The sequence below is a fragment of the Anolis sagrei genome, chromosome 11, assembly GCF_037176765.1.
Source record: "Anolis sagrei isolate rAnoSag1 chromosome 11, rAnoSag1.mat, whole genome shotgun sequence".
In the NCBI taxonomy this organism is placed as follows: Eukaryota; Metazoa; Chordata; class Lepidosauria; order Squamata; family Dactyloidae; genus Anolis; species Anolis sagrei.
In genome coordinates, this window is record NC_090031.1 from 31936179 (window position 1) to 31952983 (window position 16805).

Consider the following 16805-nt stretch of genomic DNA (forward strand, 5'->3'; position numbering starts at 1 on the left):
ATAATACTATGTAACACAATTATATATATATCTAATATTACTATATTATCATTTTTACAATTTTCCTTATTATTATTTACTATTATTATTGTGTGTTGTTATTACTATATTATCATTATTGAAATTTTTTTCCAAATTGTGTTGTAGTTTACATGCACTCTTACTATTATTATTATTATAAATAAAATACAATAATAATAATAATAATATGTAACACAATTATATATGTATTATTAATATTACTATATTTTATTACAATTTTTCCTTATTATTATTTACTATTATATATAATTACTATATTATCATTATTGCAGTTTTTCAATTGTATTGCACAGCATCATTATTTCCACCCTTCTTCTTATTATATATTATTATTATTATTACTATTTTGTCATTATTACATTTTTTTCCTTATTATATACTATTATTATATATTCTTATTACTATATTATCATTATTGAAATTTTTCCAAATTGTGTTGCACAGCGTCATTATTTCCACCCTTCTTCTTATATATTATTATTATTATTATTATTATTATTATTACTATATTATCATTATTACATTTTTTCAAATTGTGTTGCATCCATTATTATTATATTACTATATTATTATCATTCCTTTTTCAAATTGTGTTGCACATGCTTTGCACCCTTATTATTATTATATATTACTATTAATAATAATTAATAAAATAAAATATATAATTAAAATATTATTATATATTACTATTAATAATAATGAGGTTGCAAAGCATGACACTGTGCCACACTATTATTTCAAATAGTGTTGCACAGTGTCATGCTTTGCAACCTCATTAATATTACTATTATTATATTTTATTTATCGTGTCATCAGCAACCATTGTGTTACAATTCTAACAGAGCAAAACAAACACACAGATTAAAAAGGAAAAGGAAAAAAAACCACACAGATTTTGCAAACTTGGTAGTTGATTAGATGTCCTTTGACCAGTATCTGGCCCCTTGGAGTGCCTCTGGTGTTGCCGCAAGAAGGTCCTCCATTGTGCATGTGGCAGGGCTCAGGGTGCATTGCAGCAGGTGGTCAGTGGTTTGCTCTTCTCCACACTCGCATGCCGAGGATTCCACCCTGTAGCCCCATTTCTTAAGATTGGCTCTGCATCTGGTGGTGCCAGAGCGCAGTCTGTTCAGCGCCTTCCAAGTCGCCCCGTCTTCTGCGTGCCCAGGGGGGAGTCTCTCATCTGGTATCACCCATGAATTGAGGTGCTGGGTTTAGGCCTGCCACTTTTGGACTCTCGCTTGCTGGGGTGTTCCAGCGAGTGTCTCTGTAGATCTAAGAAAACTATGTCTTGATTTAAGTTGTTGACGTGCTGGCTGATACCCAAACAGGGGATGAGCTGGAGATGTCTCTGCCTTGGTCCTTTCACTATTGGCTGCTCCTTCCCGGCGGATGTCAGGTGGTGCAATACCGGCTAAGCAGTGTAATTTCTCCAGTGGTGTAGGGCGCAGACACCCTGTGATAATGCGGCATGTCTCATTAAGAGCCACATCTACTGTTTTAGTGTGGTGAGATGTGTTCCACACTGGGCATGCATACTCAGCAGCAGAGTAGCACAGCGCAAGGGCAGATGTCTTCACTGTGTCTGGTTGTGATCCCCAGGTTGTGCCAGTCAGCTTTCATATGATGTTGTTTCTAGCGCCCACTTTTTGCTTGATGTTCAGGCAGCGCTTCTTGTAGGTCAGAGCACGGTCCAGAGTGACTCCCAGGTATTTGGGTGCGCTGCAATGCTCCAGTGGGATTCCTTCCCAGGTAATAATCCTCAGAGCTCGGGATGTTTGTCTGTTCTTAAGGTGAAAGGCGCATGTCTGTGTTTTAGATGGATTCGGAATCAGTTGGTTTTCCCTGTAATAGGCAGTAAGGGCACCTAGAGCTTCAGAGAGCTTCTGTTCAACCATCTCAAAGCTCCCTGCTTGAGCGGTGATGGCACGATCATCAGCATAGATGAAACTCGCTGTCCCTTCTGGCAGTGGCTGGTCATTTGTGTAGATGTGGAACATGGATGGAGCAAGCACGCTCCCCTGAGGCAGGCCGTTTATTATTATACTATTAATAATAATACTATTAATAATAATATACTATTAATAATAATACTATTATTATTATTTATGACTATATCATTATCATTACAATTTTTTGTGTTTCTTTCCCATAGGGATGAACGGGACGCCCTCCGGGCGGAGTTAGTCGCCTCCGAAGCCAAGGCCCGCAGCACCGGAGCCGTCTTGGAGGCCCTTTCCAAATCTCTTTGGGACATGAAAGGCGTCCATTTGCAGATGCTAGAAATGGCCGACCTTGAAGAAACTTCTCTAAACCGTACCCCTGCGCCGCGCCAACACGGCTCCTCTTTCGTCGACAGCATCTTGCAAGCCGCGGCGGGAAGAGGTGAGTTTTAATAGATCGAAATGATCAATGTTATGTAGAGAAAATCCTGTATTTTCCCTTCCCATCAATCCTGGTAGTTCTCAAGCTGCTCGAAAAGCTCCCAGCTATCCAGAGGACGACAACAATCAACACTTTGCATTTGTCTTCCTCCTGAAGGCAAGGAGGGATGTTGATGCCCTGATTTCCCCCGGGAGTGAGTTCCACAGATGGGGGGCCACCACCGAGAAGGCCCTGCTCCTCGTCCCCACCAGCCTCACTTGTGATAGCGGTGGGGTCGAGAGCAGGGCCTCCCCGGATGATCTCAAATTCCGGGATGGGACGTAGAGGGAGATACGTTCGGACAGATACGCTGGACCGGAACCATAAAGGGTTTTGTAGGTCAAAACCAGCACCTTGAATTGTGCTCGGAACTGAATCGGCAGCCAGTGGAGCTGACACAGCAAGGGGGTGGTGTGTTCCCTGTATGTCGCTCCGGTTAACAATCTGGCTGCCGCTCGCTGGACCAGTTGAAGTTTCCGAACAGTCTTCAAGGGCAACCCCACGTAGAGTGCGTTGCAGTAGTCTATACGGCAGTGGTTCTCAACCTTCCTAATGCCGTGACCCCTTAATACAGTCCCTCATGGTGTGGTGACCCCCAACCATAATGTTGCTTTCGTTGCTACTTCGTAACAGTCATTTTACTACTGTTATAAATCATAATGTAAATATCTGATATGCAGGATGCATTTTCATTCACTGGACCAAACTGGGCACAAATACCCAATACACCCAAATGTGAACACAGATGGAGTTTGGGGAAAATAGACCTGATATTTGGGAGTTGTAGTTGCTGGGATTTATAGTTCACCTACAATCAAAGAGCAATCTGAACTCCACCAGCGATGGATTTGAACCAAACTTGGCTTCCATGACCAATGGAAAACACTGGAAGGGTTTGATGGGCCTTGACCTTGAGTTTGGGAGTTGTAGTTCACCAATATCCAGAGAGCACTGTGGACACATGCGATGGTGGATCTGGACCAAACTTGGCACAAATACTCAATATGGCCAAATGTGAACACAGATAGAGTTTGGGGGAAATAGACCTGATATTTGGGAGTAGTAGTTGCTGGGATTTATAGTTCACCTACAATCAAAGAGCAATCTGAACTCCACCAGCGATGGATTTGAACCAAACTTGGCTCCCATGACCTTTGAAAACACTGGAAGGGTTTGATGGGCATTGACCTTGAGTTTGGGAGTTGTAGTTCACCAATATCCAGAGAGCACTGTGGACTCATGCGATGGTGGATTTGGACCAAATTTGGCACAAATCCTCAATATGCCCAAATGTGAACACTGGTGGAGTCTGGGGAAAATAGATCTTGACATTTGGGAGTTGTAGTTCCCCAATATCCAGAGAGCACTGTGGACTCATGCGATGGTGGATCTGGACCAAATTTGGCACAAATACTCAATATGCCCAAATGTGAACACTGTTGGAGTCTGAGGAAAATAGATCTTGACATTTGGGAGTTGTAGTTCACCAATATCCAGAGAGCACTGTGGACTCATGTGATGGTGGATCTGGACCAAACTAGGCACAAATACTCAATATGCCCAAATGTGAACACTGGTGGAGTCTGGGGAAAATAGATCTTGACATTTGGGAGTTGTAGTTTCTGGAATTTATAGTTCATTACAATCAAAGAACATTCTGATCTCCACCAACAATAGAATTGGCTCAAACTTCCCACATGGAATCCCCATAACCATCAGAAAATACTGTGTTTTCTTATGGTCTTTAGCGACCCCTCTGACACCCCCTCGCGACCCCCTCAGGGGTCCCGACCCCCAGGTTGAGAAACTCTGCTATACGGGATGTAACAAGAGCGTGGACCACGATATATATCCCTAAATCCATCTCTTCCAAGTGTTTTGAGCTTTCCCAGTTTTCGGCAACTATGACTATTATTGGAAGCAAACCCCATTATAGTCTATTTACCTTTGTTTTTCTTTCAGAGTCCCGGACTCCGGGCCTTTTGAGCGAATCAACAGCCTTCGCAAAAGCTATTCCAGTGCGGTCATCAGCGCCATCAGGTAATGCTCATGACGATGCTATAATAATAATATAGTATTAATATAGCAACAATATAGCGATAATACAGTATTAATATAGCAATAACATAGCATTATAATAGTATTGTTATAGCGATAATGTAGCAATAATATGGCATTAATATAGCAATATATAGAATTAATATGGTGATAATATAGCAATAAAGCAATAATATGGTATTACTATAATAATAATAATAATAATATGGCATTAATATAGTAATCATATAGTAATAATATAGTAGCAATATGGTGATAATATAGCATTAATATAGTGATAATATATTGTCGTAAATAAAAAATAACAAATGTAAATAAATAAATAATATAATATAACATTAATATAGCAATAATACAGCATTAATACAGCAATAATATGGCAAAATATGGTACTAATGGCAATAATATAGTAATCGTATGGCACTAATGGCAATATATAGTAATAACATGGTATTAATGGCGATAATATAGTAATAATATGGTACGAATGGCAATAATATAGTACTACTATAGCAATAATATATATATAGTAATAATATATATATATAGTAATAATATGCTATGAATGGCAATAACATGGTAATATGGTACTATTGGCAATAATATAGTACAAATATAACAATAATATAGTAAAAAATGGTATGAATGGCAATAATATAGTAATAATATGGTACTGCTGGCGATAATATAGCAATAACATGGTACTCATGGCAATACTATAGTAATAATATTGTATTAATAGTGATAATATAGTACTAATATAACTATATCGTAATAGTATGGTACTCATGGCAATACTATAGTAATAATATGCTATGAATGGCAATAACATAGTAATAATATGGTACGAATGGCAATAATATAGTACTAACAATAATATAGTAATAATATGGTACTCAAGGCGATAATATAGCAATAATGTGGTACTCATAGCAATAATATAGTAATAATATGGTACTCATGGCGATACTATAGTAATAATATGGTACTCAAGTCGATAATATAGCAATAATATGGTACTAATGGCAATACTATAGTAATAATATTGTATTAATGGTGATAATGTAGTACTAATATAACAATATCGTAATAGTATGCTATGAATGGCAATAACATAGTAATAATATGGTACTAATGGCAGTAATATAGTACCAATATAACAATAATATAGTAATAATATGGTACTCATGGCGATAATATAGTACAAATATAACAATAATATAGTAAAAATGGTATGAATGGCAATAATGTAATAATATGGTACTAATATAGCAATAACATGGTATGAATGGCAATATAGTAGGAATATGGTACTACTGGCGATAATATAGTAATCATATTGTACTAATGGCAATAATATAGTAATAATATTGCACTAATGGTAATATAGTACTAATATAACAATAATATAGTAATAGTATGGTATTAATGGCAATAATATAGTAATATGGTATGAATGGTAATAACATAGTAATAATATGGTCTTAATTGTGATAATATAGTACTAATACAACAATAATATAGTAATAATATGGTACTAATGACAATAATATAGCAATAATATTGTACTAATGGCAATAATATAGTTATAATATGGTACTAATGGCAATACTATAGTAATAATATGGTACTAATGGCAATAATATAGTAATAATATGTTACTAATGGCAATAATATAGTAATAATATTGTACTAATGGTAATTAGTACTAATATAACATTTTTTTGTGGTATGAACAATAGTATAGTAATAGTATGGTATTAATGGCAATAATATAGTAATATGGTATGAATGGTAATAACATAGTAATAATATGGTCTTAATTGTGATAATATAGTACTAATACAACAATAATATAGTAATAATATAGTACTAATGGCAATAATATAGCAATAATATTGTACTAATGGCAATAATATAGTAATAATATGGTACTAATGGCAATACTATAGTAATAATATGGTACTAATGGCAATAATATAGTAATAATATGGTACTAATGGCAATAATAAAGTAATAATATGGTACTAATGGCAATAATATAGTAATACTATTGTACTAATGGTAATTAGTACTAATATAACATTTTTTTGTGGTATGAACAATAGTATAGTAATAGTATGGTATGAATGGTAATAACATAGTAATATGGTATGAATGGTAATAACATAGTAATAATATGGTACTAATCGTGACAATATAGTACTAATATAACAATAATATAGTAATAATATGGTACTAATGGCAATAATATAGCACTAATATAACAATAATATAATAATAGTATTAGTATGGCATCAATATAGCATTCAATATCGTATCAGTATGATGATAACATAGCATTAATATAGTAATGACATAGTTACTGTAATATCAATATAGTAATTTAGTTATAGTACAGTATTGATATAGTACAAATATAGCATTGCTTTGGCAATAATATTTAGTAATTATATAAAGTAATAAATCTAATAAATAATAATAGTAATTATAATGGTGGAATATTCAGGTGGAGATTTGAACTCGGGTGCTTTCACGCCGTTATGTTTTCCCGTTTGCCTCCTTCCCTTGCACAACGTCCTTGCGAGGCGGGCCCAAACCAATGAGTTTTTCTTCCTTCAAACCCAGCTCTTTTCCCCATTTTTCTCCCAAAAATGGTACAGAGATCCAGGAGGACTTTTCCTGCTGCGTTCGGGACTTCCGAGGAGCCGCAGCCCAGATCCGCCAGCTGATTTCCAGCCGCAACGAGGAAATTCGGAACCTGAAGGTGGAAGTGTGAGTACGATTGTCGCCTTCTACTTCTTGGATGATGGGTGTTGTAGTCCGAGTATATACATTGCTTTGTTTTTTTTTCCCCCTTCCTTTTGGGAACAGTTTGCAGCTGAAGCAAAGCTTGGAAGGCGCAGAAAAGAGGCTTCAGGAGGAAAAGGAAGCCGCGGACACCAATGTATCTAAGTTGAGCAAGGCGCTCCACCAGCACATGGAGGTCAGGATTATTTCTCACTGCAACCACCGCAGTCCCCCATAATATAATAATAATAATAATAATAATAATAATAATAATATAATATATAATAATAATATAATGGCTATAAAGGTGGTGGTGATATAATAATAATAATAATAATAATAATAATAATAATATAAACAAATAATAATAATATAATGATCATAAAGGTGAAGGTGGTGACGATGATGATGATAATAGCATAATAATATATAAATAATAATATAATAATATTATATTATTATATTATAATAATAAATATATAATATATAATAGTTCAACCCTATTGGCTATGTGTCGCTTGACAAGGTTAGATAGTCATGGCCAAACCAGATTATTTAAGCAATGACTTGTAATCCTCTTCTCTTTTTATTTTCCAAACCCCAAAGAATGAAAAGGAGATGCAGGCACTGATGCGGAAGCAAGAGAAGAGGTTCCTGCAACTGAGCGACCAGAGCTGGGAAATTGCGGTAAGGAATTCTTTATACACAAAATACTATTATTATTTTTGTTGTTGTTATTGTGCAGAAAGGAGTGGGTCTAGATGACCTTTGGGGGCCCTTTTCCGCAGCCCTACACATATATTAATATAGAATGCAATGTACAGAAACAACATTACAACATTTATATAGTATCAGCCAATCCCATAAGCTCTGCTTAAGTGAGTCTACTCTCAAGCAACCAGAAGCAACGTTTATCCACCATCGGCCAATCCCCATGGATTCCGGTTAACTGAGAGTCTACTCTCAAGCAACGAGAAACAACATTTATATAGTATCAGCCAATCCCATGAGCTCTGCTTAAGTGAGTCTACTCTCAAGCAACCAGAAGCAACGTTTATCCACCATCGGCCAATCCCCATGGGCTCCGGTTAACTGAGAGTCTACTCTCAAGCAACCAGAAGTGACTTTTATCTAGCACCAGCCAATCCCCATGGGTCCCGGTTAACGGAGAGTCTACTGGGCTGGATTGGATGATCTCAGGGGGTCCCCTTTGGATTCTGATCCACTAAGAAGGCCATTTTTTTGCCCTCTCTCCTATAGACTTTGCAGGAGGAAGTCTCCCAGCTGAAAGTCGCTCTCCAGAAAGCGGAGAGGGAGTCGGCCGCGCTGTGGGAGGAACTGGATCGGACGAAGAAGCCCTCGGAAGGGGATGCCTTGCGGGAAAAGATCTGGCTGCGGGACGAGGTGCGGATCGGGCCCTTTTGGGGGGGGGGGGGGGGAAGGAAGGCCCAAAGCGGAGGAAGAGGAAGCTCCCATTGATGCCCTTGCCTTTTCCAGGTGGAGAAACTGAGAGAGATCCTCCTGCGCAAGGACGGCGAGCAAAAGGAAATCCTCGCCCGAAGCGCCTACCAGGTCAGGCCGGCTGCTCTCACCTTCCATCCATCCTTCTCTTTGCCTCCATCCCTTCTTTTATCTATCTCCATCCCTCCTTTTATTTCCCTCCATCCCTCCTTTATCTCCACCTCCATCCCTCCTTTTATTTCCCTCCATCCCTCTTTTATTTCCCTCAGTCCCTCCTTTTCTCCACCTCCATCCCTTTTCTCGACCCCTATCCTCCTTTTCTCTACCTCCCTCTTCCTTTTCGCCACCTCCATCTCTCCTTTTTCTCTACCTCCATCCCTCCTTTTCTCCAACTCCATCCTTTTCTCTACCTCCATCCATCCTTTTATTTCCCTCCATCCCTCCTTTTTCTCCACCTCCATCCCTCCTTTTCTCCACTTCCATCCCTCCTTTTATTTCCCTCCATCCCTCCTTTTCTCTACCTCCATCCCTCTTTTATTTCCCTCCATCCCTCCTTTTTCTCCACCTCCATCCCTCCTTTTCTCCATCTCCATACCTCCTTTTCCTCCATCTCTCCTTTTTTCTACCTCCATCCCTCCTTTTATTTCCCTCAGTCCCTTCTTTTCTCCACCTCCATCCCTTTTCTCGACCCCTATCCTCCTTTTCTCTATCTCCCTCCTCCTTTTCGCCACCTCCATCTCTCCTTTTTCTCTACCTCCATCCCTCCTTTTCTCCAACTCCATCCCTTTTCTCTACCTCCATCCATCCTTTTATTTCCCCCAATCCCTCCTTTTCTCCACCTCTATCCCTTCTTTTCTCAACCTCCATCCCTTCTTTTTTCCACCTCTATCCCTTCTTTTCTCAACCTCCATCCCTTCTTTTTTCCACTTCCATCCCTCCTTTTCTCCACCTTCATCCCTTCTTTTCTCCACCTCCATCCCTTTTCTCCACCTCCATCCCTTTTCTTTACCTCCATCCCTTCTTTTATTTCCCCCAACCCCTCCTTTTCTTCACCTCTATCCCTTCTTTTTTCTACCTCCATCCTTCCTTTTCTCCATCTCCATACCTCCTTTTCTCCTCCTTTATCTCTCCTTTTTTCTACCTCCATCCCTCCTTTTATTTCCCTCAGTCCCTCGTTTTCTCCACCTCCATCCCTTTTCTCGACCCCTATCCTCCTTTTGTCTACCTCCCTCCTCCTTTTCGCCACCTCAATCTCTCCTTTTTCCCTACCTCCATCCCTCCTTTTCTCCAACTCCATCCTTTTCTCTACCTCCATCCATCCTTTTATTTCCCTCCATCCCTCCTTTTTCTCCACCTCCATCCCTCCTTTTATTTCCCTCCATCCCTCCTTTTCTCTACCTCCATCCCTCTTTTATTTCCCTCCATCCCTCCTTTTTCTCCACCTCCATCCCTCCTTTTCTCCATCTCCATACCTCCTTTTCCTCCATCTCTCATTTTTTCTACCTCCATCCCTCCTTTTATTTCCCTCAGTCCCTTCTTTTCTCCACCTCCATCCCTTTTCTCGACCCCTATCCTCCTTTTCTCTATCTCCCTCCTCCTTTTCGCCACCTCCATCTCTCCTTTTTCTCTACCTCCATCCCTCCTTTTCTCCAACTCCATCCCTTTTCTCTACCTCCATCCATCCTTTTATTTCCCCCAATCCCTCCTTTTCTCCACCTCTATCCCTTCTTTTCTCAACCTCCATCCCTTCTTTTCTCCACCTCTATCCCTTCTTTTCTCAACCTCCATCCCTTCTTTTTTCCACTTCCATCCCTCCTTTTCTCCACCTTCATCCCTTCTTTTCTCCACCTCCATCCCTTTTCTCCACCTCCATCCCTTTTCTTTACCTCCATCCCTTCTTTTATTTCCCCCAACCCCTCCTTTTCTTCACCTCTATCCCTTCTTTTTTCTACCTCCATCCTTCCTTTTATCCACCTCCATCTCTTCTTTTATTTCCCTCAATCCCTCCTTTTCTCTGCCTACATCCTCCTTTCCTCTACCTCAATCCCTCCTTTCTCCACCTCCATCCCTCCTTTTTATTTCCCTCAATCCCTCCTTTTCTCTACCTTCATTCCTCTTCTCTACTGTCATCTCTCCTTTTCTTTTATCCCTCCCTTTTCTTTGCCTATCCCTCCTTTTCTCTACCTTGATTCTTCCTTTGACTTCATCCCTCTTTTTTCTTTGCGCCCATCCCTTCTCTTTCCCCTTTCCCTCTATCCCTCCTTTTCTTTGCCTTCCTCCACCCTTCCTTTCCTTTCCATTCGTCCTCCATCTTCCCTGTTTTCTTCCCTTCTTTTCCAGATGCGGAGCCTCGAGGCCCAGCTTTTGCAAGCCAAAAAAATGCAGAGGAAACACGAGCAGACCCAGGCCGAGATCAAGGCTGTGAGCGAGTCGGGGACCCATGGGATGGGTAGTCCTCCGGCCTCGTGCCGTGGATGAGTAGTGTCCGGCTGACCCCTCTCTTTCCCCCTTCCTCTCATCCAGGCTCTGTCTGCTTCACCCCCCGATGTTGGCCAGGCCTGCCGCCTCCTCGAACCCGACGCCTGAGACCCCTTTGGACCCTTTCACTGTCAATATGTATATAGTTAAATTAAACAATTTGTGTTGTTGTGTCTTGCAAACCCTGGTTAGTTCGTTCTTTCTCTACTGTGGGTTTTGCACCCGCAAAGTTGGATGGGCTCTGCAGTCTCTGAACTGCAGAATAATGAGCTTTACAGTCTCTACTGAGGACTAATGGGATCTACAGTCTCTCCAGTGTGGACTAATGGGCTCTATAGTCTCTCTACTGAGGATTAATGGGCTTTATAGCCACTCCAGTGTGGGCTAATGGGCTTTATTGTTTCTTTACTGAGGACTAATGGGCTTTAAAGTCTATACTATGGACTAATGGGATCTACAGTCTCTCCAGTGTGGACTAATGGGCTCTATAGTCTCTCTACTGAGGATTAATGGGCTTTATAGCCACTCCAGTGTGGGCTAATGGGCTTTATTGTTTCTTTACTGAGGACTAATGGGCTTTAAAGTCTATACTATGGACTAATGGGATCTACAGTCTCTCCAGTGTGGACTAATGGGCTCTATAGTCTCTCTACTGAGGACTAATGGGCTTTATTGTTTCTTTACTGAGGACTAATGGGCTTTAAAGTCTATACTATGGACTAATGGGCTTTATAGCCTCTCCAATGTGGACTAATGGGTTTTACAGTCTCTACTGAGGACTAATGGGATCTACAGTCTCTCCAGTGTGGATTAATGGGCTCTATAGTTTCTCTACTGAGGACTAATGGGCTTTATAGCCATTCCAGTGTGGACTAATGGGCTTTACGGTATCTACCGAGGACTAATGGGCTTTTTGGTCTCTACTGAGGACGAATGGGCTTTACAGTCTCTCTACTGAGGACTAATGGACTTTCAAGTCTCTACTGAGGATCTATGGGCTTTATAGTCTCTACTGAGGACTAATGGGCTTTACAGTCTCTACTGAGGACGAATGGGCTTTATAGTCTCTACTGAGGACGAATGGGCTTTACAGTCTCTACTGAGGACGAATGGGCTTTACAGTCTCTACTGAGGACGAATGGGCTTTACAGTCTCTACTGAGGATGAATGGGCTTTTTGGTCTCTACTGTGGACGAATGGGCTTTACGGTCTCTACTGAGGACGAATGGGCTTTACAGTCTCTACTGAGGATGAATAGGCTTTTTGGTCTCTACTGAGGACTAATGGGCTTTACAGTCTCTCCAATGTGGGCTTTACAGTCTCTACTGAGGACTAATGGACTTTACAGTCTCTACTGAGGACTAATGGGCTTTTAAGTCTCTACTTGAGGACCTATGGGCTTTATAGTCTCTCTACTGAGGACTAATGGGCTTTACAGTCTCTCCAATGTGGCTTTACAGTCTCTCTACTGAGGACTAATGGACTTTACAGTCTCTACTGTGGACGAATGGGCTTTCAAGTCTCTACTGAGGACCTATGGGCTTTATAGTCTCTACTGTGGACAAATGGGCTTTCGTGAGCAGACTGAGAGGCAGCCACAAAGGCAGGAAGGAATCTAGGTCACGGGAGGGAGGGAGGGAAGGAGGATAAAGCCCGCTCATCCTTTGCGTTGGGTGGAGAGAAACACAAAGCTAGGTCACCCGAAAGGGAGGACGAATGGTGCCGGAACAGGCCCTGGGGCGATGGGTTACGCACTGCCATCTATGCGGCAGCACCGAGTGAAAAGCCCGCCTTCCTCCGAGGCCGAGAGAGTGTGACTCTCCCATAGGTTCAGTCCCAGCCTAGCTCTTTGCAAAGCTATTGGCGGAAACGATGCTGAGTAATAGCCGCCCTCCCCAAAAAGAGGATTTGTTTTGTTTTATTTTTCGACATTTTCTTGCTGCGTCATTACCATTGTCGCCTTCTGCCCGACAGAGCGGGCTTCAAAGGGGATTGATTGATGGATGCCATCCCTTCATCCATAATGCATGCATTCAAAGTAATGCTGTGGGATCGCTAATGGACCTGATGCTAACTAGTTGGCACGCAACAACAATATAATAATAGATTGTTGCATGTCAACAACAAAGATAATTTTATTATTCATTCATTCATTTACTATATAATTATTATTCTTTCCCTAAGGACAACTACACAAGTTTATGGGATCACCAGGGATCATTTCCACTATTATTATTATTATTATTACTACTACTACTACTACTACTACTACTATAATTTCCCTAAGGGAAGCCTTTGCAGGTAGATGGAGTCACCACGGGTCATTTCCATCATCAATATTATTATTTCTGTTATTTCCCCCATTATTATTATTAATATTATTATTATTATTATTGTCAAAGGCTCACTAACTCTGAGGATGCTTGCCATAGATGCAGGCGAAATGTCAGGAGAGAATGCCTCTAAAACATGGCCATGTAGCCCAAAAAAAACCCCCACAACAACCCATTATTATTATTATTATTACTCTAATTTCCCTAAGGGAGCCTTTGCAGGTAGATGGGGTCACCAGGGGTCATTTCCATCATTATTATTATCAATATTATTTTATTGTTTATCATGTATTATTATATATTATTATTACTATTATTTCCCTAAGGGATCCTTTGCAGGTGGATGGGGTCTCCAGGGGTCATTTCCACCATTATTATTATCAATATTATTTTATTGTTTATTATGTAGTATAATATATTATTATTACTATTACTATTATTTCCCTAAGGGATCCTTTGCAAGTGGATGGGGTCTCCAGGGGTCATTTCCACCTTTATTATTATTATTATCCATATTATACTATTATTTATTCTTATATTTATTATTATTATTATTTATTACTATTATTTCCCTAAGAGCTCCTTTGCAGGTGGATGGGGTCTCCAGGGGTCATTTCCACCATTATTATTATCAATATATTATTAGTAGTATTGCTATTATTTCCTTAAAGGCTTCTTTGCAGGTGGATGGGGTCTCCAGGGGTCATTTCCACCATTATTATTATCAATATTATTTTATTGTTTATTATGTAGTATAATATATTATTATTACTATTACTATTATTCCCCTAAGGGATCCTTTGCAAGTGGATGGGGTCTCCAGGGGTCATTTCCACCATTATTATTATTATTATCCATATTATACTATTATTTATTCTTATATTTATTATTATTATTATTTATTACTATTATTTCCCTAAGAGCTCCTTTGCAGGTGGATGGGGTCTCCAGGGGTCATTTCCACCTTTATTATTATTATTATCCATATTATACTATTATTTATTCTTATATTTATTATTATTATTATTTATTACTATTATTTCCCTAAGAGCTCCTTTGCAGGTGGATGGGGTCTCCAGGGGTCATTTCCACCATTATTATTATCAATATTATTTTATTGTTTATTATGTAGTATAATATATTATTATTACTATTACTATTATTTCCCTAAGGGATCCTTTGCAGGTGGATGGGGTCTCCAGGGGTCATTTCCACCATTATTATTATTATCAATATATTATTATTACCATTGCTATTATTACCTTAAAGGCTTCTTGGCAGGTAGATGGGGTCTCCCGGGGTCATTTCCACCATTATTATTGTTATTATTAATACTGCTGCTACTACTATTATTTCCCTAAGGGAACCTTAAATGTTTCTTTAAGCCAAGATTTAAGGCGCTCACCTCCCATGACCTCTAAGGGTGTCTTAAGGTGATTACCTCTATATGTTTACATACAATGACCACAGACCGAATTAATTACCGCAGGAGATTAAAGTGGAATGGATTTCTTTGTATGGCAGAGTATAAATATATACACACTTCTATATAAATAAAAATGTCATGTTCGTTTGTGAGATTAACAGAACTCAAAAACCACGGGGTGAATTGACAACAAATTTGGACACTACACCCCTAATAGACTAACGAGTGACCGTCACTCATTAACCCCCCCCCTAAAAAAAAACCCAGCAGAAAGGACTTTAAAAAATCTAAATGATGAAAAGCTAAATGACGATACAGACTAAAGGGAAGAGGGAGGAAAGGAAGGAGAGAAAGAAGGAAAGAGAGAAGGAAGCATGGAAGCAAAGAGCAAAGGAAGGAAGGAAAGAGATAGAGAAGGAAGGAAGAAGGAAGAAAATGGGGAAGGAAAGAGGTAGAGAAGAAAGGAAGGAGGGAAGGAAGGAAAGAAGGCGCAAAGGAGAAAGGGAGGGAAGAAGGAAGCAATGAGCAAAGGAAGGAAGGAAAGAGAGAAGGAAGAAAGAAGGAAGGAAAAAAATGGGGAAAGAAGGAAAGAGGTAGAAAAGGAAGGAAAAGAGGGAAGGAAGGAAAGCAGGCGCAAAGGAAGGAGAAAGGGAGGGAAGAAGGAAAGAGAAGGAAGCAAAGAGCAAAAGAAGGAAGGAAAGAGATAAAAGGAAAAAAATGGGGAAAGAAGGAAAGAGGTAGAGAAGGAAGGAAGGAGAGAAGGATGGAAAAGAGGGAAGGAAAGAAGGCACAAAGGAAGGAGAAAGGGAGGGAAGAAGGAAGCAAAGAGCAAAGGAAGGAGGGAAAGAGATAGAGAAGGAAGAAAGAAGGAAGAAAATGGGGAAAGAAGGAAAGAGGTAGAGAAGAAAGGAAGGAAAAGAGGGAAGGAAGGAAAGAAGGCACAAAGGAAGGAGAAAGGGAAGAAGGAAAGAAAGAAGGAAGCAAAGAGCAAAGGAAGGAAAGAGATAGAGAAGGAAGAAAGGGAGGGAAGAAGGAAAGAAAGAAGGAAGCAAAGAGCAAAGGAAGGAAGGAAAGAGAAGGAAGGAAGAAGGAAAAGAAAATGGGGAAGGAAGGAAAGAGGGAGAGAAGAAAGGAAGGAGAGAATGAAGGAAAGAAGGCGCAAAGGAAGGAGAAAGAGGGAGGGAAGAAAAGGAAAGAGAAGGAAGCAAAGAGCAAAGGAAGGAAGGAAAGAGGTAGAGAAGAAAGGAAGGAGAGAATGTAGGAAAGAAGGTGCAAAGGAAGGAGAAAGGGAGGGAAGAAGGAAAGAGAGGGAAGCAAAGAGCAAAGGAAGGAAGGAAAGAGATAGAAAAGGAAGAAAATGGGGAAAGAAGGAAAGAGGTAGAGAAGAAAGGAAGGAGAGAAGGAAGGAAAAGGGAAGGAAGGAAAGAAGGTGCAAAGGAAGGAGAAAGGGAGGGAAGAAGGAAAGAGAGAAGGAAGCAAAGAGCAAAGGAAGGAAGGAAAGAGATAGAGAAGGAAGAAAGGAGGAAGAAAATGGGGAAGGAAAGAGGTAGGAAAGAAAGGAAAGAAAAGAGGAAAGGAAGGAAAGAAGGAGCAAAGGAAGGAGAAAGAGGGAGGGAAGAAAAGAAGGAAAGAGAAGGAAGCAAAGAGGGAGGGAGGGAAGGAAGGAAAGAGATAGAGAAGGAAGAAAGAAGGAAAAGAAAATGGGGAAAGAAGGAAAGGTAGAGAAGAAAGGAAGGAGGGAAGGAAGGAAAGAAGATGCAAAGGAAGGGGAAAGAGGGAGGGAAGAAGGAAAGAGA

The 16805-nt window shown here is 39.9% G+C and overlaps 1 protein-coding gene across 1 annotated transcript in view; it reads left to right on the plus strand.

Annotated features, from left to right (window-relative positions):
- Nucleotides 1–11432, plus strand: part of SPAG5 (sperm associated antigen 5) — a 38902-nt gene extending 27470 nt beyond the window's left edge. The window contains exons 14-22 of the mRNA XM_067472151.1: nt 2195–2424; nt 4426–4503; nt 7185–7296; nt 7396–7507; nt 7918–7998; nt 8572–8715; nt 8809–8883; nt 11113–11193; nt 11296–11432. Of these exons, the coding sequence (XP_067328252.1) occupies nt 2195–2424; nt 4426–4503; nt 7185–7296; nt 7396–7507; nt 7918–7998; nt 8572–8715; nt 8809–8883; nt 11113–11193; nt 11296–11358 (976 nt within the window). The 3' untranslated portion in view covers nt 11359–11432. The remainder of the gene's footprint in view (nt 1–2194; nt 2425–4425; nt 4504–7184; nt 7297–7395; nt 7508–7917; nt 7999–8571; nt 8716–8808; nt 8884–11112; nt 11194–11295) is intronic.
- The last annotated feature ends 5373 nt before the right edge of the window (nt 11433–16805 follow it).